This window comes from Podarcis melisellensis (assembly GCF_964234715.1).
Source record: "Podarcis melisellensis genome assembly, chromosome: 6".
Taxonomy (NCBI): domain Eukaryota; kingdom Metazoa; phylum Chordata; class Lepidosauria; order Squamata; family Lacertidae; genus Podarcis; species Podarcis melisellensis.
Window position 1 is genome coordinate 75,254,344 of NC_138538.1, and position 25,405 is coordinate 75,279,748.

At 44.9% G+C, this 25,405-nt stretch overlaps 1 protein-coding gene across 3 annotated transcripts in view; it reads right to left on the minus strand.

The window, feature by feature from the left end:
• The window catches only part of FNBP1L (formin binding protein 1 like), a 73,707-nt gene extending 48,505 nt beyond the window's left edge, over window positions 1-25,202 (minus strand). Inside the window, exon 1 of one of the 3 annotated variants that reach the window (XM_081916056.1) lies at window positions 24,804-25,196. In XM_081916056.1, the coding sequence (XP_081772182.1) occupies window positions 24,804-24,827 (24 nt within the window). In that variant the 5' untranslated portion in view covers window positions 24,828-25,196. Of the gene's footprint in view, window positions 1-24,803 lie in introns of all 3 variants that reach the window. The other 2 variants (XM_081916058.1, XM_081916055.1) reach the window with 2 other exon arrangements.
• Between the last annotated feature and the right edge of the window lie 203 nt (window positions 25,203-25,405).

The window sequence follows — 25,405 nt, forward strand, 5'->3', positions numbered from 1 at the left end:
GCAATTAATTTTCTGCCACTAGATCCCAAAGCGCAACTTGATCAAGACAAATTTGATTAATGGAGTAAAATCTCATACCTTGTCACTCTCAGAACCCAGGAGAATTCTCATCTCATGACTTTGCCTCTGAATACCAGTTGTTGGGGGACAACAGAAGAGGGTTGTTGCCCTCAAGTTCTGCTTTGGGGCTCTCCAGAGGCAACTTGTTAGCCACTGTGAGAAAGAGGATGCTGGCCCAGATAGCTGTTTGGTCTGATCCAGCACTGCTCCTCTTACATTCTTTTTGTTAGAAGCTGAAGTCACCAGGCTCACTTGGCAGCAAAGCAAAGATCAATCTACACTGCACCATGCCCAAGGTAACTATTGAGGTAATATTATCACAAGATGAAATATGTATAGTGGCTTTGTCATTTGTTAGGGTCCACTTCCTACTCTCAGAACTGGTGTTCAGTTTTATCCCCAAACAGATTCCATGTTCCCCTGTGATTAGAGATATTAGACCAGGAGCATCTCACCTGTGGTCTTCTAGATGCTGCCTCACTACAGCTCCCATTAACCTTGACCGTTGGCCATGCAGCTGGGGCTGATGGGAATTGAAGTCCAGCAGCATCTTGAGGACCACAGGTTGGCCACCACCAGATTAGACTGAAGGAGGACTGGGTATACACATATTAGAGTTGAGACAATGCAATAGAAAACATCTTTTAGAATTCCTACAGCCAAACATGGCATTCATTACCATTGAGCAGAAGAAGGTGGCATCTTATCACAAAGTTTTCTACTGCGTAGGAAATAAGCATGGCAAAGTAGAATATACTGTACCCATTATCAATATTACAACCACAAAGTGAAATAGAATATAAAAGCAAAGTCAACAGGGATTGGTATATTTTGCAACTGCAAGTGCAGAGTATTGCTTTAATGCATGTAGGAAGACTAGAGGTTCTCAAACTATCAGGGGGAACCACAGGGCCATCATATATGAAAATTGAATATTAAGAGCTTCTCTGTGGGTTTCAAAAGGAAGTACTGTAAGTGCAAGGCTTTTTGTTTTTGTTTTTCTTAACCAGGATGTAGGAGTTCAGCCTGTGCTGAACAATGCTGCATTTTCCCTTTATGGTGGTGGTGATCAATCTTTGTCTACCCAAGTGGTATCTGTAGCTTCCGCCAACATCATCTGGTGCACCAACTGCACCCTATTATGAATAAGGATGATCTTGCTGCCACGATTCATGTTCTTGTAAGTCAATGTAAGGTTGCTATGATGTATAATATGTAGTGCTGCCTTCAAAAAGGATCTCAACCTTCACTTGATACAAAAAAAATAATGCAGCAAGGTAATGAACAGGGACCAAGTATAACCATCGTATTACAATAATATAAAAATATATGCAGTGGTAACCTGTTTGTACACATCCCTAAGATGGTGGTTAGGCCAAGGTGCACACAATATATGTATTTACCACTCTCCATAGAACCTAATAATGAGGCTGAACCCAAGACAGTTAGGAACTCAAGCTTGGATATTTTATTTCTGGAAGAATTTCTCATTGGATTTATCTAATTCTAACTCTTATCCAACTAGATCTATCTAACCCACTAGGCCTGATCCTTTTAATCTTTTCCATTGTGTACCTCAGTTGTCACAGGTAAAAGAAAGGACTTATAAAGAATGACAGGGATATGTACACCTGCAGAGTATTTATGATCCTGGATGTCTGATAACCTTTGAGGGTGGCTTTTGGCCCCCTTTTTTAGGTCACCCCCAACATTAATCCCTAAGGAATTTAAGACTTAAAAGACAATCATGTTCCTTTGGGAACTAAGTTAAATAAGCACTGAAGAAGTGGTCTATTCACCTGCAATACATTCTGAGTGCTGGAACAAACAGCAATGGGCAGTTGACTAACTGACAACACATAGTGACTGAAGTATCTGTTTTCCAAGAATCTTAAATCAGCATGAGGCATGTGAAGGGTGTCTTTGATGAGTACCAAAGAGAGGATGGGGGGGGGGAGAGAGAGAGACAGAGAGAGAAAATTGTGGAAAATATTGCTATGGTTAATTATACTTGTCTGCTATTGCCAGAGTTAGAGCATAGCACCTCCCCAGCTAATATAACACTTATTCCTAACAATAAAACTATAAATTGTATGACTTGTTAATTAATGTTGCATTTATTATTATTAAGTCACTTGGGCTATGATGATGAGCCCTAGCAGATATTTAACTTCAGCTTTCAAACAGAATGAAGCTCAACGCTTCCATACCAGAAGAGAGAGTCATAGTCTACTAAGGCCTATAATGAATCGCAGAGGAGCATTCAAAAGGAAGTACTTTAACTGAGAATTTACATTTCTGCAGCTGTTTAATGGTTTTTGGAAAGGACACGCTTAAGAGTCACTGTTCCACAATTTAGACTATTTGAAAATGTACACATGGAACTAATATGCACAGTCCCTTTATGGCTCACTTGTTGTCATAGGAAGTAACTATGTTGAAAGCGTTCCAAAATACCAACATCTGCCCATCCAAAAAGACTCTCCTTTCAGGAGAGACTAAGAACAGAATACACCGTCACCACCAAAAACGGTATTCCTATTATCATAAGTTAGTACACTTGATCATGTGTCCCACTACATGTCATTGGCAGAAAGATGTACACTTTATTGACACAAAATATAACCAGTAAGTTATATCAGCACTCCACACAGGGTTGCCACTCTTGCCTTATGTAGCTCCATCTTCATTCAAAAACGTCTATACGAAATACCCCATGCTTAAGTTTTCTAGAAAAGAAAAACATTTTAGTTTTGCAAATCACTTTTTGATAATTGTATTTTTCTTGAAGCTTTGATCTGCATAGGTCACTTGGATGCTTCAGAAAACGTTTTATGGGTGCTCCTGTTCAAGATGACCAATCCAGGAATACTGTGCAGTAGCCCAAGTACTGACTTCTTAAATATCTAAGATAGGTTTCTAGATCTATCCTGTTCCTTGACTTCAATAAAACATTCAAAGTGTGGTAATTAAAGGCCCTGGCACCTTCTTCCCTAGTGGCCTTTAAATTGGCATCTAACTATATATACAATATATGTTGGGAAATGTTTGGTCTGTTTGTGGTCTCTGTGTCTGGGTGACTGTCAGGGTATCATCACTAAACTCAGCATAGGGATTTCCGAGGCATGGGTGGTGGACTTCAATGTCATATGGACGCCAGGCACCATGCTGAATCAATAGTGTGGAGTGAAATGTCACTTTGGCATGACTTCACCTGTTTTCTGGCATAGGTTCAGCTGCCAAATTTGGCATGAACTGAGATGAGGAGTGCCAGGTGCCATTCTGAATCAAGATGGTAGACTGAGCATTACCTGTCTGTAACTTGACCTGATTTTTGACATTACTACTACTATTGTCATTTATTCAATTTATTATACTGCCCTTCATCACGAAATCTCAGGGTGGTTCACAGAATAAAATACAAGATAAAAACACATTACCTGACAGGTCAAAATTCACAAATTATATTATATTATCTCTTTAAAAATCACAACTTTGAGGCTTCTAAGACTACCCTGGCAGCACTGGGCACTCAGTAACTGCTAGTATTAAATATTTGTCAAAACTTTTCTAATTGTACAATCGTTCTGTACCATACCAGCTCCCATGAGTCAAATCCTACTTTTCTAGATCTAAGACACAACAAATGAAACCTCACTGCCAGATTCTCTCTCTTTCCTTGTACACTAAGTGCTTGAAATATCCAGAAATCACCAGTGTAAACAACTGTATTATGTAGGCTTCTCAAAGTTCAGATAGTTATATGTTTAAGCGGACTCCATCCAGGTCTGCCTGTTTAAACTTGCACTCTCTAAAAAGCCCAATGGTAAGTCATTGTCAAGCACTTATGTAAAACCTTCTATTATGGAAAGCCAGCTGAATTCACATTTTGTTTTCTTCTGAAATCTGCTGACTGACCCCCAATGACACCACCTCTGATACTGAATATCTGAACCACAGCCTTGCCAGCTGAAAACCAGGTCAGCTCCACAGAGTTCTGGTCCTAAGGTTGTCTGGTAGGAAAAAAGTATTTTTTCTGAGAGACTGTGATGATCATTGTGTTGTAATTTTACACATTACGTTGAAGTGAGTAAGATCTATAAACTCCTTCCAAAATGTCATCTTTGGAAAGAAGTCCTAAATCAGGAATGGCTTCTTATACTGTTTGCTCATAGTTTCTCAGTTCATTATTCACAATTTTCCTTCACATTGTTCAGAGGATAGCTATCGCTACGGAAAATTACGCAAGTTATATTGTTTAGTGGTAAAACTCCTGGAGTCAGCTTTCGCCCCCTGCCACGCTGAGCAATATAACTTACTCTGAGAAATCATATCTCAATAAAAAAGGTGCCACAATACAACAATTACTCGGTCAGAAACTTGTTAAATGATCCATATCAGCACTGCAACTGCTGACAACTAAGGTCTACATCTCGCATAACAGAGTTTGTTTTGAGACAAAGTTAGTGGTGGCTTGGATTTATTCTCCAAAGTAATTAGTTTTTAGCACTTGTTCAGATATTACCTGGCTCTCCAAGATGAAAAGTGTGCATCTTGTTTTATGCTCCCTCCATGGGGGTGGGTGGGAAGAAAGTAACACACATAAACAAACACAGGATGCCTGTATTTAAACAAAACACAGAACCTTCCAGCTGATCTGTAACTTTCTTTCCAGAATGAGTCGAAGGAGGGATTATAAAGGACCACTGAGGTCCACTCTCAATTTTACCTCCAGGCAGAATATGGGTGGGGTGGGGTCGGTATTTTGAAGGTGCCTTTAACATCTTAGCCACAATGTGGTGAAAACTGAAAATCATCATTGCCCTTAATGAGTACTGAGAAATTCATAACCTATTTACACATGCTAATCTTCTTTATACCAATGTCAAGAGTGAAGAGAAAACACCCTTTGAATCACCTGTGGGAATTACAACACTTACAATAGAGTTTAAGAATCTGTTATGTCAATTTTAATGTTGTTTTTTCTCCCTAAGTGGCAAAGAAGCTTTACTAAACGAGAATAAGAGCAAATACACCGATTCCCGAGTGGTCTGAAAGTTAAAAGAAAAAGTGAGCAACAAAATCATTTTAAAAAAATAAATTGCAAAAATGCTGATGTAAACTCTGGTAAAAGGAGAAGGGCTGCAAATGGTCAAAATATCACATTCATCATTGTACTAAGAAAAGCTGGTATGTTTGTAAATCCCAGTCAAGCATTTAATACAATCTTTGGTTCAAGGAATTAGAAGTGCTGCTCCCACACTTGCAGAGCTCCACTTCTTCTCTTTCCTCCAGCAAAAAGAAATATTAAAAAATTGGCAGAGTTATTTTAGTGTTTCTTTTCTCCTCCCGAAGTAGCCTTGAGTTCTGCTTTACTGGGCTGAGGTGTTGTTCTCTGTGCCACAGTTAGCACTGCTGCACTTACAGCATATAAAAGGGAAAGAAGAAAATTGGCAGAGGCATATTGGATAATCTTTCGTAATATAGTGACCTATGTAAGGCCAAAATTTGGCGCCCCCCCCCCCAAATGCATCTTCTTAATTACAGTGGTACCTCGGGTTACATACGCTTCAGGTTACATACAGACTCCGCTAACCCAGAAATAGTGCTTCAGGTTAAGAACTTTGCTTCAGGATGAGAACAGAAATCATGCTCTGGCGGCATGGCGGCAACAGGAGGCCCCCTTAGCTAAAGTGGTGCTTCAGGTTAAGAACAGTTTCAGGTTAAGAACGGACCTCCAGAACGAATTAAGTACTTAACCTGAGGTACCACTGTATGGATCTTCTCAATTTTGCACACACACCCCTCGGCTCAGCACCCTGAGTGGGAGAACTACTACCCTCCTGGCCCTAAATCAGCTGTTTCTGTACAGTTTGAGTTGGGGAGATTTAACCCCTGCAGCTCAGTTGTTTGGGAAGAAGCTGAGCAATGGCAAAGTGGGAACACACACACACAGCCTGACCAAGGAGTGAGTTTCCGTGGGTGTGGAAGGCCTTTGCCTTGCATGCTTTTCTGTTCCTCCCTCTCTCTCACCCCACTGCCTGGATGGGGAAGCTAGAAGATATTCTGATTTGCATTTCCAGCAAGCTAAGGGGAATCTGTCAGAGCAGTTCTGGACATGTTAATTGTTCTGTCCGCACCAATAGCCCTAGTATTGCAAAGGTATTTCCCCAAGTATGACTCTGCTTATGCTGAGTCATCGGAAATGCTGCAGCCCTTCTCCCTCCCCTGCCTGCACACCCCAACGACATCCCTCCATCTCACCCACAAAATTTTGCACAGCGCTAACCAGCATTCCTATATTTAGCAGTTTCCTTTCCAACAGCTGGTGCCTTCCCCCATTGCTCCACTTTGCTTGCAAACTTACTAGGGATATTTCTGGCATTTCTACTTTTTGAACAATTACGTTTCCAAAATATCTTGCAGACTTCCTTGTCTGCAGCAGAAGTTGGAGGAAACTAGCAAGGAGAATAGAAGTTGAAGCACCCAAGTTTAGCAACGGGGGCAAGGAAGACAGGGCAGTAACCACACCACCTCTTACAAACCCCAACTTTCCAACAGGAACAAGCTCAGCAACATAAATTAAAACCAAAAGCAAATTGTGACCAAAATGATTGGGGAAGTTGACGCAACCAAGGAAAATTAAAATGTTTGGGGGCTTTTTTGCTGAGAGAAAAAAAAAAGGATGAGTAAGGAAAGGCATAACAGATTTATTTATAACATTATGCATGTTGTGAAGAAAGCTGATAATAGGGTACCATTTGATGTAACTGAATGGTAGGATATTCAAGACAGATTAAAAAGAAGCACTTTCTTTACACACAGCAGGTATAAGATGAAGCGACGGCCGCAAGTTTAGATGGCTTTAAAAGGGAATCAATATAAATTCATGGAGAATAAGGCTATTGAAGTGCTACATTCAGGATCAGAGGTAATATTTCACTGAACACAAGTTGCTGGGAGACCACAAAGGGGAAAAAGGCCATTGCCCTAATGTGCTGCTTGAGGACTTTCTATAGCCGATTGATTGTGAACTCTTAGAGCAGGATGAAGAACTAGTCCATGAGTAGGCAAACTAAGGCCCAGGGGACGGATCCAGCCGAATCGCCTTCTAAATCCGGCCCGTGGACGGTCTGGGAATCAGTGTATTTTTATATGAGTAGAATGTGCCCTTTTATTTAAAATGCATCTCTGGATTATTTGTGGGGTATAGGAATACATTCACCCCCCCATATAGTCCAGCCCCCCACAAGGTCTGAAGGACACTGGACCGGCCCCCCTGCTGAAAAAGTTTGCTGACCCCTGATAGTCTAATCCAGCAGAGCTTTTCTTACACCCTCTTTTTTCTTTAAAGAACCCTATCTGCACTTTTATTTCCAACATCAAAGTAGCTGACAGCAGCATTTCTTAATCAGAACTGCATCACTGAGGATGAAGCCCCGTTAAGCAAAGAAAAGTAAATAACTAAAAGAAAAGTAACTGACAATCTGTACTGTAGGATGTAACATGCTCTTTAGCTACTGTCATACTACTCAGAAGCAAAGTTCTGTACTTTATGAAGCCTTGTATGATCACCTTGCATTGTTTTCATAACACTGGTTGTTATGAAAAAGGTTTTATATTCTTTATATGCATCTAAAGACATTCCCAGATAGGGCAGTCAAGCAAGCGTATTGATTTACTAACTTTTTCACAGCAAGGACAGTGTGTTGTAGAAATCAGAACAATATGTTAAGCATATTTAGTAGACAATGAAAAGACTAACCCACGTTGGCAGCTGTCAAATTCTGAATTGTTCGTTGAACAAGATTTTCCAGGGTTTAGTTGAAACTGAAATAAATTACTTAAGCTTGTCATCTATTTGTCAGCTATATTTCATATAGCTTCCGTTCATGAAACTATCCATTGGTAGGTGTCACGGAGCACAGAATTATATAAGACAGTCTGGAAGATGTGTCCAAAACTTTACCAGCCTACTGATCTATTATATATCTGGACAGAAAAGGGATGTTTGAGGGATAGATCTTAGCAAGTGGCTCACTTGAAGGAACTATTATTTGGTCCATCTGGCTTCCATTTATATTACAGTGGTACCTCAGGTTAAGTAATCCATTCGTTCTGGAGGTCCGTTCTTAACCTGAAACTGTTCTTAACCTGAAGCACCACTTTAGCTAATGGGGCCTCCTGCTGCCACCGCGCAATTTCTGTCCTCATCCTTAAGCAAAGTTCTTAACCCGAGGTACTATTTCTGGGTTAGCAGAGTCTGTAACCTGAAGCGTCTGTAACCCGAGGTACCACTGTATATACAATCCTAGTTTGGAGCAAACATAACTGAAAATTTAGCGTCACTCACTATTCCATGACAGTTTCCAAGAGAGATAAATTCACAGCACCATCTTAGGTATATCTACTCAAATGTCAGTTCCACTGAGTTAAGCAGGACTCACAGTGTAAGCCGAACCATGTCTAAGTCAGAAGTAAGACTTACAGAATTCAATGGAGCCTACTCACGGGTAAATAGATTAGTATTGCAGCCTTAAAGGTAAAGGTGCCCCTGACCATTAGGTCCAGTCGCGAACGACTCTGGCGTTGCGGCGCTCATCTTGCTCTATAGGCTGAGGGAGCCGGCGTTTGTCCACAGACAGCTTCTGGGTCATGTGACCAGCATGACTAAGCCACTTCTGGTGAACCAGAGCAGCGCACAGAAACGCCGTTTACTTTCCCGCCAGAGTGGTACCTGTTTATCTACTTGCACTTTGACATGCTTCCGAAATGCTAGGTGGGCAGGAGCAGGGACCGAGCAACGGGAGCTCACTCTGTTGTGGGGATTTGAACTGCAGACCTTCTGATCAATTTGACATCATGACTGCAAGTGCCTTCATAAATATTAGAGGCACCCCCACATTACTGTGAAATAATGACCCCCCTCAAAAAAAAGAGACTTACAAAGCAATCCAGAAGTGTTAAACTCATTTTTATCCCAACGGTTAGGGACAGGGTGGATCACTTTAACAGCTGCAATGGTATTAGTCACGTTAGTAGTGTTCTATCCTCCCTGGGCCACAAAGTTAAGTAAGTGCCTTATATTTCTTAGCATCTGGGACTAAATACAGAAATACATCTTCCACATTCCTTAGACTGCTGATTTTAAAGCATTTAGTAAGTTTGCTCTCCCAACTCCACTTGAGCAAGGTCTCTTAATTTAAAAAAAACAAAGCTCTTTAGAATGGATGCAGGTGGGAACCTCATTTTTCCATCCTAAAAAAGCAATGGCTTTATATGCAATGCATATAACAGTGTGGTGTGTTGTAGACTTGAATGTGTGAGAGTTTGAATCCACTTAGGTTTCACATCCCACTGGGTGGCCTTATCTGAGCCTTACCCAGATAGATGTTGCAAACCATTTCATGCCTGAAGTTCTAGGCACACAAGCAGAATATTACTACATTATACTGGCCTGCCTGGCAATACTCCCATCATAATCTCTAGGTGGAGCAAGGACTACAATAGGCAAGACGTGTGTGTGTGTGTGTGTGTGTGTGTGTGTGTGTACACACACTAACCAAGCTATCATGTGGTGCAACCAGGCAATACCATTTCTCCATACTGGCCTAAATGACTCCAGCTGTTGCTGTTTTCACCCCAGTGCTGTTGAAGTTGCTTGATATATCAGGAGTAGAACAGAGCAGACATGTAGCCCAACTCCTCCTGTGTCTTGTATCAGGCTTTGAAACTTGTAACCCACCAAGCTAGTGAATCACTGCAGTCAACGTATGACAGCCTCCTAAGGTCACAAAAGCATTATTATTATTATGGCTGCTCATGTAATATTGCAAAAGGTTATACCAATCAAGCATGTATTTTATAGCCAGATGTCTTAGCTGGCTTCTTTAACTGTAGTCCTACCCATCTCTTTCCCAACCAGTCTCACCCACAAGCACATGGTAGGCTAGCAGGCTTCTGACCCACCGGGCCAAATGATTACCCATCTTAGATCCCCCCCTCCACCCCCATTTGGACATCAATAGCTATGTCAAACACGGGTGACATGTGGTGTCATTAGTAGTCCCAAGGATCTCTTTCTTTCTTCATTCTTCAAAAAAGCAAAATAGGAAAATACTGCTACCAAAATCAACATCTGCCCAGAGACTATAAATAGCTCCTTAAAATATAAGTTAAGATTATGCTTTGGACTAAAAATAGAAACATGATATTATCTTCCTTACCTGTCCCATATCCAACTGGAGTGCTAATGTGCAATCATTCACTCCTATCCATAATTTAAGGAGATTCAAACACCTTTCCTTAAACTACAACAAATTAATAATAATCACATTAATATATAAAACAATATGATTAAAACAGATACCAGGTACAGAACTAAAAACAGGCCAACTGTTGAACAGGGTACCTGACCAGGAGTACGTAGAGACAAGGGTTATGCTTCCTCAAATTTAACTTGGTGCTGTATCTTGAAACCTGGTGGACACAATTGATACAGGGTTAATTTCCCATCCAACAGATTTCAGTAATACGTGGGAGGGCACAGACTTCTACTGCTCACAGTTAACTATCAGTTTTTCCATTTTATCTAAATGTGTTAAGACTTTCCTGGTTCACAGTGGGAGCTCTCATCTGCCTCTCTTTGGCAGCCTATCTTAATATTGTTTTGGAAGATGTCTACAAGTTTGACAGAGGAGGAAGTGGTACGTTAATCCACGCTGTGCAAATTTGTATCGATCATGTATTTTGAACAGCAGATCCATTTCTTAATGTGGAGCTAAGTCAGCATACATAACGCTTGAACCAGAAGTTCTGTTTAATATTTAATCAACTGCTGTGATATTAACTATGCTGCCACCAATTAAACCCAACAACAACAACTGTAGGATGAGTTGCTTACATTTAACGTATTTGTACAATTGATTATAACAGGCTTAAGCTTGTCGAACACAGACGGTGTTCTAGTCAAAGATTTATTAATAGCACAACGTAAAACTCTGTAGACTCAAACACACTCAAACAGATCTACACACACACACACACACACACACACACAAATACACGTGTGCTTCCCATTTTCATACATTTGTCCCCAAGGCACAGAGAAGATTTCCCTGGCTTATAGAACAGACTAAAGGAGCCTACAAGCACAGAGGCTGTGTGTGCTCATGCAGCCAATATGTCCATTTTTGAATGTGGTCTTTAAGCGCACAGTGACAAATAAACTCAAACCCATGAAATGCATGCCCCGAAATTACAGGTGCTGGCAGGACCATTTCAGGATAGGCTTTGCTTTGCTGGGGACACGTTTACACCTCCGTTGAAAGGACTCCCGAGACCTATGTTCTCTTACTCTTACGTTTCCTTCTCCCACTGAGCAGCAGACAGCTGTATATTGTAGTTGTAGCTGCTGATCTCCTTGCCTTTGCTGCTCATTAATGTGGGCGCAATCAGCATGCAACACTGTGCTCAACTACTAGTAATAGAACTTCCCAGGATTGTGGAACTAGCTATCAGCGTAAATTGCGGTTTCTGCAGCTATTGCAATGATGTAGACTCCGCGGCTGGCTGAACAGCCCTGTTACTACATTATGCCAGCATCAGAACAGGGTAGCAGCTGCCAAGAGTACAAAGACCGTAGAGTTAGTCTTATTACTTATGTAATAGTTAATGCTATAAATATGTTCGAGAGTGCTTTATATATTTATAATTTAGTTATCAATGGCTTCCTCTATTAGCAGTTGGCAATTTGCCTCACAATGGTGGAAACATGCAAAACCATTAGTGTTTGAATGGAACATTCACGAAGCATTATTTGTTGCGCCCAAACCTCTGCCACATTCCCTCTCTCTTCAGCAAATATCAGATAAGCGTAAGTGTTAAAGAGCAAATACTATGTACCAGAAAATAAACCAGTTTATTGAAACAGACGATATTTTCAATGGCTGATGTTTTACAATGTGTTTTTTATGAGAGCATCATACAAAGGAAGTGTTTGATTCGTAGAACAATAATACCCAGTGTGATTTCACAGCGTACAAAACAAGAGCAAGTAAGCAGTGTTTGAGAACAGAGATCCAGGGGTCTGAAGTCCTTCATATGTTGGACTTGAACTCCCATCAGTCCCAATCAGCATAGCCAACAGTCAGAGACATGGATCTGCAGTCCAATAACATCTGGAGGACTGCAGATTCCACACCCGTTTCAGAGTTATGGAAAATCTATGCATTTGAGAAAACGTCTTTCATTTACCAAACTTTTTTTTAATCAGGTACCATTTTGGTGATTGGAAATGTGAGGAGCCCTGTGCCTAATACTGCTGTTTGACAGCCTTCATTTCATCAAGGATCACCCAGCTGCTGCTGAGCAACACTTATCATAGACGGAACTACAGCTACAAAGATCAGCCAAGATTCTGTACTTTGGGGAACCAATTGCAATGGGCAATAAAAGTCAGTACGGAGGGTGCGCATTTAATTATACCCTTCTGTTTCCCCCCACCCCACCTTTTCAAGATTTTATAGAGCTGGAAAAAATGACAATTGCCCAAAAGGATGAGTACACAAACTTTCTGCCAAGGCACCAAACAGAGCTCACTAATAAACAGCATGTGACGCTGTAAAAATCTGGTGCCATTCAAATGTTTTGGACTATAATTCCCATTAGCTCCAGCCAGTGTGAACAGCATGGGCTATATGTGCCTGCAGCTTAAACTTATGCATACTGCAGAGCTGAGAAGGCAGAAACTTTGGTGACTGAAACTGGATAAAGGGTAGGTAAAAGTAAAGGGACCCCTGACCATTAGGTCCAGTCATGGCCGACTCTGGGGTTGCGACGCTCATCTTGCTTTATTGGCCGAGGGAGCCGGCGTACAGCTTCCGAGTCATGTGGCCAGCATGACTAAGCCGCTTCTGGCGAACCAGAGCAGCGCAGGGAAATGGCGTTTACCTTCCCGCCGGAGCGGTACCTATTTATCTACTTGCACTTTGACGTGCTTTTGAACTGTTAGGTTGGTAGGAACAGGGACTGAGCAACGGGAGCTCACCCCATTAAGAGAACACTGCAAACTCCAAACCACTTCAACTGTACTGTCAGACAAGTCCCCAACAGCATCTCCCTACAAGTAACCAGGGTATCTCCCATGTCTCACTCTCTCTGAAGTGTATACCGTCTTCACTAAACTGCAGTGGCGGAACAATCCTTTCTCACTGGGATGGATAGCTCTGCTGAGATTGAGACTCAAGAGAGTCATGGGTTTGAGCCCCATACTGGGCAAAAGATTCCTCCGTTGCAGGGGGTTGGACTTGATGATCCTCGTGGTCCCTTCCACCTCTACAATTCTATGATTCTAACAGCTAGTACCAATGTCTCCCACAGAGATGGTGTAAGGGTAAACATGCATGGTGCAGAAGAAGGGGAGGGGAGGGGAGGGGAGGGGAGGGGAAGGGAAGCTGATGGACACGGAACCTTACAAGCAGGTAATATGCACGCACTCTATTCCAAGCACTGCTACTGCTGGCCACATACTCACAACTGCAGAATCAAAGCCTGGAATAATAATAATAATAATAATAATAATAATAATAATAATAATAATAAATAATTTTATTTATATCCCGCCCTCCCCAGCCGGAGCTGGCCTCAGAGCGGATAACAACAATAAAATAATACAGAATTCTAAAATCAGTTCATTATAAAATCAGTTCAAATCAAATTAATGGCAACCATTGGGCTAGAGTTCTGTGAGGATTACCAAAGGAGGGGGTCAGGCTGTGCCTTGGCCAAAGGCCTGGTAAAACAGCTGTCTTGCAGGCCCTGCGGAAAGATGTCTGCAGGGCTCTAGTCTCTTGTGACAGAGCCAGATCGGAGCCACAGCCAAAAAAGCCCTGGCTCTGGTTGAGGCCAGCCTAACCTCCATGTGGCCCGGGACCTCAAAGGTGTTTTTGTTTGAAGACCGTAAGGTCCTCCGTGGGACATTCCAGGAGAGACGGTCCCATAGGTACGAGGGTCCTAAGCCGTATAGGGCTTTAAAGGTTAAAACCAGCACCTTAAACCTGATCCTGTACTCCACCTGGAGCCAGTGCAGCTGGTGTAGCACTGGGTGAATGCAATATCGCAGCGAAGACCCCGTAAGGAGTCTTGCCGTGGCATTCTGCACCCGCTGGAGTTTCTGGGTCTGTCTCAAGGGCAGCCCCACATAGAGTGAGTTACAATAATCCAGTCTGGAGGTGACTGTCGCATGGATCACAGTGGCTAGGTCAGGGCGAGAGAGGTAAGGAGCCAACTGATTAGCTTGGAGGAGATGAAAAATGCCGCCTGTTATAGCTGCAATCTGCGCTTCCATGGAAGGGGAGGTGTCGAATATTACACCTAAACTCTTAACGGACAGTGCTGGAACTAATTGCACCCCCGCAAGAGATGAGAGTTGCACCCCCAATCCCATATCCTCCCGACCCAGCCAAAAGACCTCTGTCTTCAAAGGATTTAACTTCAACCGGCTCCCACGTAACCATCCAGCCACAGCTTCCAAACATCTGATCAGTGTGTCTGGGGCCGAGTCAGGATGGCCATCCATCAACAGATAGAGTTCGGTGTCATCAGCATACTGATGGCAGCCCAACCCAAAACTCCGGACAAGCTGGACGAGGGGGCGCATAAAGATGTTGAAAAGCATTGGGGAGAGAATCATACCCTGCGGCACTCCACACACCAAGGAGTGGCGCAACGACAGCCCCCGCCCCCAAGCGCCACACTCTGTCCCTGACCAGAGAGAAACAAGCACAGCCATTGAAGGACTGTGCCCTGGATCCCCATGTCAGCGAGGCGGTGGTCCAGGAGTTCGTGATCGACCATGTCGAAGGCTGCTGACAGGTCTAAAAGAATCAGCAGCCCCGGCCCACCTTGATCCAGCTGCCTATGGAGATCATTTGTTAGGGCGACCAGAGCCATCTCGGTCCCATGACCAGAGCGGAAGCTGGATTGGAATGGATCCAGGGGCGGTGTTTCATCCAGAAACCCACCAAGCTGTTCAGCAACCGCTCTCTCAATCACCTTACCCAGGAATGGAAGATTCGAAACTGGGCAGTAATTGGATAGATCTAAAGGATCTAATGATGTTTTCTTTAAGAGCGGGCGCACAACTGGCTCCTTCAATTCCCCTGGGAATGTCCTGGTGCCAAGGGACAAATTGATGATATCCCCTGGGGGGGCCGCACCTCATCTGGACACACTCTAATCAGTCACGACAGGCACGGGTCAAGAGGACAGGGGGTGGGCTTTCCAGCTCGGAGGAGTCTGTCCACATCGGCTGGGGATATCCGGTCAAAGTGGTCCTATACTGGACCTGAGGACAGTCGAGGGGCCTCCAGTTCTGTTATTGTATCCAAATTGGCAGGGAACTGAACAGACACGGTGTTTCATTGCATACTAAAGCAGGAGGGATAAAGTCTCTCCACAACCACCAATGGCCCCATTCTCCCGGGGGAAAGAGGTTGGAAGCTGCTACCTCAAAGTGGGTGAAGCCGAAGCTCGCATCCCATTCTCACACACAGAAACTTGGTTCCCCTTTAGTTGACACACAGCTCAGAAATACTAAGCAGACCGTGGAGGAAGAGAACCGTGTCCTTGTCCCCGGTCAACTTCATTGCTGTGCAATGCTGAAAGGGCTAGCGCTGCGCAGCATGGAAATGCAACAAGATCCCTCTGTCTAACCCACTGTTTTTATCTCCAGTTAGCTGATCCATGCCAGGACAAAGTTCTAAAAGGGACCTGCATAGCCTGGATAGCTCAGCTGGCTAGAGCATGGTGCTGATGACACCAAGGTTGCAGGTTCAATCCCAGTATGGGACAACTGCATATTCCCGCATTGCAGGGGACGGGACTAGATGATCCTCAGGGTCTCTTTCCAACATTACAATTCTATGATCCCATGGACCAGAACAGCCACCTGGGTGCTCAACCTCCATCAAGCTGCTTTGTGCCTACAGGAAATACTCTGTTGCTGTTGCTGCTGCCAGTTTAAGCATTTATAATTTTACTTGATGAGCTGGCTTTAAACCATTATGCAATTTTAATGGTGCATAAATAAATTGAGTAGTAGCCATTACAACCACCACCTAGGCTCCTCCTTAGACATGAAGGGATTGCTAATTTCCCCCTCTTCTGGATGGAACTTCTTGCAATGCAATGAAAACCGCTCAGGTGGGTTGCCTGGCATTTAGAACTGGCTTTTCAGAGCATACAAAGAGCTTGGGTGATCATGGTGGGGGAAGAGTTTGAAAAGCTTCAGTGCACATCCAGAACACTTTGTGTGGCCCTTTGGATCCCAGCCAACACTCACAAATCCCGCTGTCAGAATGTATTATTTGTGTTTCCGCTATGCCATGGTTTCAAGCTTAATTTGATATTAGCCTCCCTCATTCTTTCACCCCCAGCTGTGATGGAATAATTGCACTTCAGTGGTCTCAAATATGCCAGATATTTTGACAGGTAGCTTCTTATCAGAAATCTTTTAATTCTTAAGAAGCAGAGGGTTGTTAAATGTAGACAATCTAACTTTAAAAAAAAGAAGCAAAAAATGAAGCTACATGGTTTTAGTAAAGTAAAAATGGGGGACAGATGGTATTATTTTAAAAATAATACCATGTCCACTTTGCAAATAGTTCTGGGAACTACTGAGCTAGATAAACTATAATTGAAGAGAAGAGTTTTTACTTCAGCAGATAAGTTAGAACAATTTGGTTGAAAACCACTGGAATATCCCTGTCAATCTGGAATATTTAACTAACGGAGAAAAACAAAAACCCTCAGGATCAGTGATTCACGTTCCCTGGAAACACATGTTCATGGACTCAGACAACTGCTGGAAAGATATTGACTAACAGGGTGAAGTAAAACAAAATTCAGTTGGAACAGCAATTGGCCTAGTAAGTTGCTCCCCCCCCCCATTACATTTTCATGCCTCAACAAACTTTGCCATTCTAGAGTAAGGTAGCATGACAGTTAGCCAACTCACCTGTGGGCAATAACAATTCCTTCCAGGCAAGTAACTCACCTAACCTGTCACTCAAGCTGCCTCTATGCAGGAAAACTGGTAACATTTCTGTGGGCTTTCTGTTATCTATCCACAGCACTGAAGCTAAGGGAGTCGGTTCCATTACGGAACTTGCAGAGGAAAAAGCCCATATCTAAGAATCAGCTCAAGTCTGAAAAGCATCCACATGAAATAAAAAAATAAAAAACACGGCTGAAAAGGTAAGGCACTCACTCAAGAGCACACACACACACACACACAAAAAAAAAAACCAACTTGCATCATAGTCCAGAGTCTTAACGTTTTGCAATACGTGGCCGAGAAATCTATCTGCCACAACCACATTCCATTACAGCTTCCTACTCTTAAGCACCAGAGAGCATTCCAAAAGAAATTAATAGATAGAGTTACAGTTGCTGCATTTTTCTTTTCCAAATACACTGTCGCGGGGGGGGGGGGGGACGACTAGTAAAATGTAAGTTAAGCTACAAGTCAAAGATGGATTCCTTAGGGTCTCTTCAGGACCCTTTCAGATGCCCCAACATGGAGGCAATTTACAAAGGATTTACAAAGGATGCTGTGTCACCTTAAGCCTAGGTTAAGGTCCCTGCCATAGAACGTCTAAGTGCCTTTTTTGCAATGGCATCAATTATTATTTTTCATTTCATTTCAACACTGCTTTATATTTTAGGGGGGGGGGGAATCTCAAAGCGGTTTGCAACACATTGGAACATCAAATAGAACAATACATAATAAGACCAATTCAGGCTTCAAGGAAAATATTTCATATTCTTCTTTAAGTGGCATTTTGCTTTCACCCTATTTATTTACCTACTTAATTTATATAGCTACCTCAAAGCAGAATAACTGTAGGAAGCCAGTGTGGTGCACTGGTTAGAGTGTTGGACGAGGTCAGGGTTCAAATACCCACTCAGTCGTGAAGCTTACAGGGTGACCCTGGTCCAGCCACAGCCTCTGAACCTACCTCACAGGGGTGTTATAGGGATTAACTGGGGGGGGGGTGTTGAACCATGTACACCTTGGAGAAAAAGGTGGGAATCTACATGCAGTAAATAAGCTGTTCTGCAGACCTGCTTAAGAAAGATGGAGGAACCAGCCAGATGAAGATGTCAGTCCCCAACCTCGCATCCGGAGATCTCCATCTCTGGTCACAATTGGACCCATGCCAGTTGCAAAATGCACCTGGCGCCTGGCTAATTTCTAACACTGCTTGGGAAATCAGTGGGGTTTACTTTTGAGCAGGCGCGCATTTTAATACACTGTAAATGTGTTAAGCCCCTGAGCTCATTTTCAATCATTTGTTTAATCACAAAGCGCAGGATTCATGTAACAAGTCCGGTTACCAGGAGCCCTGTGCAAGAACTTTTGCCCCCTCTCCTCCCCACACTTGCCCCCCCCCCATTGGTTGGAGGAGCCAGGAGAGGAGGTGGGAGGAGAGATGGAATCATTGTGTCTAGCAAGCTGAAATGCTTGCACTGGTGGAAAGTTCACCTTGGCAAATGTTGAATTCCTCCCAAAATAAGGTAGTCAAATCGAGGTAATGAATATACATCATTTGTTGGTGCATACAAAGGCAAAAATAAAAACATGGTCATGGGGAGGGGGGAAGCAAGTGTGTACAACACACCAGAGATTAAGCCATTTCAGGGAGTGCCTATAAACTGTGGGGACACACATCTCAAAAGAAGCCTTGAAGCCATTTTCCTGCACTATAAAGAAACAGATTTATAGCTTTCCAAAGGTCAGCTGTGAAGTGTGTCATTATCATTTTTGGAACTTGCCAGACTCCAATTCTGTATCAAAAGATACAAAAATATCTAAGTATAATGAGCACACAGTGTAAATCCTTACACATGAAGCACTTGTTTTATAAGTAATGTTATGAGGCACAAAGTATAGCCAGAAGAACAAATTCGAAAAACCGCCCCACTAATCTACAATATACAATAGCATATGCTATTAGAAATACAGATACAAATTGAAATTTGTCAATTCTCATTGCAATCACATCCTAGACAGTTATTTAAAGACAAGCCAGGTTGAAAGCTTGTCTGCCACCACAATTCATGACATGTCTTCCTTTGCCATCAATGTTATCAAAATCTGCAATCCTTCAAATGTCTAATTCATCATTATTTGTGCAAACAGGAGCTAATCCCAATTCTCAGGTGCACAGCGGATTTTTTCTTGTTCATCTCCCATAAAAGTGTTGGAGCAGCGGAAGAGCTCCACGTTGGGCAAAAGAGAGCCCCATGTTTCAGGGGGTTGGACTAAATGACCCCCATGGTCCCTTCCAACTCCACAATTCTACAATTTTCATAGCAGGACTTGAGAAAAGCTATTACTTTTACATACTGGTTCTCTTCTTTACTCTGCTTTAGAGCTCCAATGCTGTCCCAGATACACATGCTGATCCCCATCATAAATCAATGAGACACACCTGCTAATGCAACTGCCTTCAGGGCTATAGACTAAATGTTACCATGATATAAATTAAATCAAAGATGACATGTTTTGCCAGAAGTCTCAATCTTTGGCCAGTACACAAGGGTTCAGTGGTTAATATGGGTGGAAAGTTTTTACTATAACTCCATTGTGCTGGAACATGGAAGAAGCAGGCTAGGAACCCAGGTGGTTCCAAAACTGTCACACGAGGCACAGGTATTTCCAGCTATGGTTGCTTCCAGCTAAGGCCAGTACTCCATATTCTAGTACGCTCGGGTTGCGAACGTGATCCATGCAGGAAGCACATTCACAACCTGCAGCGTTCGCACCTTCCTGCAGCCAATCGGAAGCCGCGCCTTGGATTCTGAACGTTTTGGAAGTCAAACAGACTTCCGGAACGGATTCCGTTCGACTTCCAAGATACCACTGTACACAAAAGCAGCAGTGGCACTGGCAGCAGGAGAAATCTGCATTTGGCGGGGGATATTACAGATGGTAAACTCACCTAGCAGATTCGATACTGCTTTCTATTATAAAGGCTTCATTTACCCTGGCCTCTGGCACTTGAGGTATATATTTTCAGGACCCACCCTATTTCTTGTGATTGCTTAAGTTTTAAAACTGTTTCTAATGATGAATTTTAAATTGTCGTGACCTACTCTGGGACCATAACAGGTGAAGAGTAGGTGATAAATAAAATGATACAAATGTAAATAAATGCCCATTTCTACTGGCTATGCTTTGTTGCATTTGCATAAATATTTTTTCTCTGGTTCCAATTAATACTGCATATGCCAGAATAGTAGTGCTACTTATGATTGTCTTCCAAAGCAACTACTATATTTCAAACTTTAAAATGGAAAGCGTAATGCTGGTGGTCAACAAAAGAGGTTTAATGACTGTCTCAAGGCAAATCTAAAAAAAATGTAGTATAAACACCGACAACTGGGAAACACTGGACTGCGAGCGCTCCAACTGGAGAACAGCCTTTACCAAAGGTGTCATGGGCTTTGAAGACACTCAAACTCAGGACACAAGGGAGAAATGTGCTAAGAGGAAGGCACGCTTGGCAAATCCACACCGTGATCAACTCCCGCCCGGAAACATATGTCCCCACTGTGGAAGGACGTGTGGATCCAGAAATGGCCTCCACAGTCACTTACGGACTCATTGTTAAAACCGTGTTTATGGAAGACAATCTTACACGGCTACGAGTGATTGCCAAAGAAGAAGAAGCTGCTGCTACTTGCACTACAGCCCAATAGCAATATATATTGACAGAGAAATGGCACACTTTTCCCTTCAGAAACTGTTACGACTCAGAAGGCATAGAACAAGACAGGACAGGGTTTTAGAAAGGAACATATCAGCAGATTATCTACACAGGTCAAGAGGGTCTGACAACCTGAAACAAATGGCACCAAGTCAACAGGAGGAATGGTAAGCATGGTTTTTTCAGCAATTTAAAAGGCATAGGCCTAGGTTTATTTCATACAGAAAGTCAAGGAATAAACGTAGGCCTAATTTTAAGAATAAACCAAGTGTTTTAGAACACATTGAAAGTTCAGGTTTTTTATTTGTGTCTTCAAAGGATTTTCCAGGTCAGCTTTAAATCCAGAAAAACAAGAAAATGAGAAAACGATAAGAAAACCTGAAAAATCTGGTAAATGACATAGTAAAGAACAAAAGCGTACAGTACATGTTTTGCACTGTTTCTTCTGAATAAAGCCTGCCACTATGTACTATACTGCAGTCAGGTACACACAAAGACACACAGTAAAAAAGATGATACCTAGGGCTACTTCAAGTAGCATATAATGGCAGAATCCAGTCAATCAGACTGTAATCAATCAGAAGCAACTCCTATTGAGTTCATTGCAGCTAATTCCCAAACAGGGTTAGGATTGCAGATTTGCTTGCCATATTCTAAATGCTTAAAGGTAAAGCAGCCCCTGATCATTAGGTCCAGTCATGACCAACTCTGGGGTTGCGGCGCTCATCTCGCTTTATTGGGCGAGGGTGGCGGCGTACAGCTTCCGGGTAATGTGGCCAGCATGACTAAGCCGCTTCTGGTGAACCAGAGCAGCGCACGGAAACACCATTTACCTTCCCGCCAGAGCGGTAGCTATTTATCTACTTGCACTTTGACGTGCTTTCGAACTGCTAGGTTGGCAGGAGCAGGTACCGAGCAACGGGAGCTCACCCCATCACGGGGATTCGAACTGCCAACCTTCTGATCAGCAAGTCCTAGGCTCTGTGGTTTAACCCATAGCGCCACCCACGTCCCTCTAAATCAGTGTTTCCCAACCGGTGTTCCGCGGCACACTACTGTGCCGTCAGACATTGGCTGGTGTGCCGTGGGAGGGAGGCGGGCGAGTCGGGCGGTGAGAGGCGGCGGCGGCGAGGATCCGCGTCGAGCCGGGGGCGGCTCCGCGGTGGTGGTGCCGAGCGGCGGGGCAGCGCGTGCAAAAGGGAGGAGCGCGAGACAGCGGAGGAGGAGGAGGCCGGCATGTCCGGGCAGCAGCAGCAACAACAGCAGCAGCAACTCCCGGCGACGGCTCCTCAAGCCCCGCCGCCGCCCCCTCCTCCGCCCGCTATCGCCGCCACCACCACAACAGCCGCCGCCGCCTCAGTTGCCGCCGTCCCTCAGTCCCTCGCTCTGTTGCCTCCTCCCACCCCCAAAGCTTGGAGGTTCCCCGGCAAGGGGGAGGGAAAAAACTTTCACTTTCGTGCGTCCCTCCCGGCGTGACGCTGCGCGCTGACGTCACGGGGCGGGGCTTTAATGGTGGTGTGCCGTGAGATTTTTTTTCAGTAAACAGGTGTGCCGTTGCCCAAAAAAGTTTGGGAAACACTGCTCTAAATGCTTAGCCTGATTCCTTTATCTATCCCTCAAAAAGAGGGGTTATGAACAGACACATTTCAAGCTTTATTGCTGCTGCCTGCATACACATAAAATATGTATTTTATTTTCAAACCAACAGGTTCGAAAACACTATAACCTGACATGACACCAACAGGCTATAAAATGTTAAGAAGCTTACTCTTGCGACTTGAACGTTTTCGCTCCGAAACACCGCAAACCCGGAAATGAGTGTTCCGATTTGTGAACATTCTTGGGAACCAGAACGCCTGACTCAGCTTCCGATTGGCCGCAGGAGCTTGGTTTCTAAACGTTTTGGAAGTCGAACGGACTTCCGTTCTACTTCCGAGGTATGACTATACAGTATTTCTGTGTCCTTATTTTGCTAACGGTGTGTATAAACACTTGATATAATACTAAATTTAGTAAAAATGCTTATTGTAATATAATGCAGATGGTGACGGGGAAATCTCTGCAGTCTACCGAAGCCAACATCAAAGTACCCCTTAAGCCAGAGCCAACTGTAAAGCACTGAATGACAGGGCTTGCTGCTAGCCCATAAAGGTAAAGGTAAAGGCACCCCTGCCCGTACGGGCCAGTCTTGACAGACTCTGGGGTTGTGCGCCCATCTCACTTAAGAGGCCAGGGGCCAGCGCTGTCCGGAGACACTTCCGGGTCATGTGGCCAGTGTGACATCGCTGCTCTGGCGAGCCAGAGCCGCACACGGAAATGCCGTTTACCTTCCCGCTGGTAAGCGGTCCCTATTTATCTACTTGCACCCGGAGGTGCTTTCGAACTGCTAGGTTGGCAGGCGCTGGGACCGAGCAGCGGGAGCACACCCCGCCACAGGGATTCGAACCGCCGACCTTTCGATCAGCAAGTCCTAGGCGCTGAGGCTTTAACCCACAGCGCCACCTGTGTCCCCCCCTGCTAGCTCATACACACAACAAAAACCTATTTTTATTAGCTCTACGTCATTTTTGTTGAAGACTGTCATGCACCAGCCACTATATGGTTCAGAATTGGGCTTCAAAATTATTTCCCCAACCTCAGAAGTTCACCATGACCCTCCTCCCATTTACTGAACCAACTGAGGCTCATCTGTACAAGGGACCAGTGGCAGCTGGTGCCTTAGGCACTATGTCATGTTGTTGGCTCCTTGGAGCTGTTTTTACCTTGGCTTTCCTACCCTTGTCGCAATCAGCAAGCTCTAAGTAATGAGATTTTCAAGAAAGGAAACTGTGTGCTCCTTAACAGCAAAACGAGCCGCTTGCTTGCTTCTCGACCCACCCAAGGATTTGTCAGAAAGCAGTGTAGAACTATGCACAAATTTATCTGCACCAAGGAGCAGCGTCTTAGAATGTTAATATATGGGTTTCCCAGTGACTCAGACCTGCCTGCCTGACCTGCATCAACAATAAGACTGCAATTCCTCTGACTTTAGCCCTAGAGTTCGAATGAACGCAAATAAAGGCTGGATCTGCAACTTGTCTTCCAAACGGAGCTTGCAGCGCCCTCAGCAAAAGCCCCTCGCCTCGTATTTTTCGACTCCCCCCCCCCAGCCCCCAGCACATCGCTTTCTCGTCGTAGCCCTTCCCTAGTGGCCCAGTATTGTCTGAAACTCTTCAAGCAGGATCCAAGGCGCAGCTGACTCACACCAAAGGGAAGCAATCAAACCTGAAAGTCATTTTCACCTTTATTTTCTTAAGCGGGGGGGGGGGGGAGAGGGAGGGGAGGGGTTCGCTACATACACAAACTGCGCGCAGAGCCACCGGCTTATCTCACCAAGCCGTGCATTCAATGTGCCACTGCTGGCTTGTGTCCGAACACCTTTCCTTTGTTTAAAAAAGAAGACAGAGAAAGGGAAGGGAGGGGGGGAAAGACCCTGCATGGCAAGTAAACCAGAGCAACCCACGCACCGCCCATAGAGGAGAAGGAGGGGGCGCCGATGCGGGGGTCTCACCCGCCTTTCACCGCTCCCAGTGTCCTGAAATGAGGGGCACCCCGCTTTACACGCCAGCAGGGGAGATTGGGGTGGAAGAGGAATAAGGGGGTCGCCTCCACCAGGAAAATTACAAATGATTTGTGTGGTGTGTGTCCCCCTTCCTCAGCCCTCTGCTCGGCTATCCAGGGGAAATTCCCCGACCCCCCTAAAAAAACCCCACTCGCCTCCCCTCAGTACCCATAGGCGCTTCCCCACAACACTTCCTCCAACAAAGGCGCCCGACCACCCGCGCGCATCCCCGGCACGGCGCCTCCCCAAAGGAGCGGTCGTCCCCCCCCCCCAAACGAAGCCGTCCTCCCTCTTTTTTCTTCCCTCAGAGCGTGGACCCGACCCCCCCCTCCCAACCACCAGACACAATGAAAGGGCGGACTACTCACCCACAGCTCCGTGCCCCAGCTCATGGCGACTCCGCAGGCGGCGCAAAGCTCCGCCGCCGCTGGCGCTCCTTTGTGGCGCTTCTCGTCAGGGCGCTGCTGCGGCTTCGGCTACTGCTGCTGCTGCCGCCGGAGAAGGCGCGACCCCCGCCGCCCCTTGTTTGTTGCCCCCGCGTCGCCCCCTCGAAAGAAGCACCGGGAGGGAAGGGGGTGGCAGTCTCGCTTCGGGCGCCTGGGAGACGGGCGGAGAGGTGGCGGCGGCGGTAGCGGCAGCCTAGGGTTCAATCTCCAGCTCCGCCTTGCTTGGGGATGGGAATTGGGAGAGGAGGAAGGAGGAGGAGGAGGAAGGCGGGCAGCCGCGATGGAGGCTGGGAGAGGGGCGGGCTCGGCCACCGCCGCTCCTCAGGGAGGCCCTGGGACAAGACGCGAGCCGAGGCTGCGGCTCCGTCGGGGGTGGCTTGGGCGGCACGCTTCCTGTTCCCGCCCGAGGGACGCGCCCTCCGCGCGCAAAGCAGCGCCGGGAGGAGGCGCGGCAGTCGGAGGTAAGAGGAGGCGGCAGCTGGGTCGCTTCAGGTGGCAGGTGAGCGCAGGCGAGGCGCGGATTG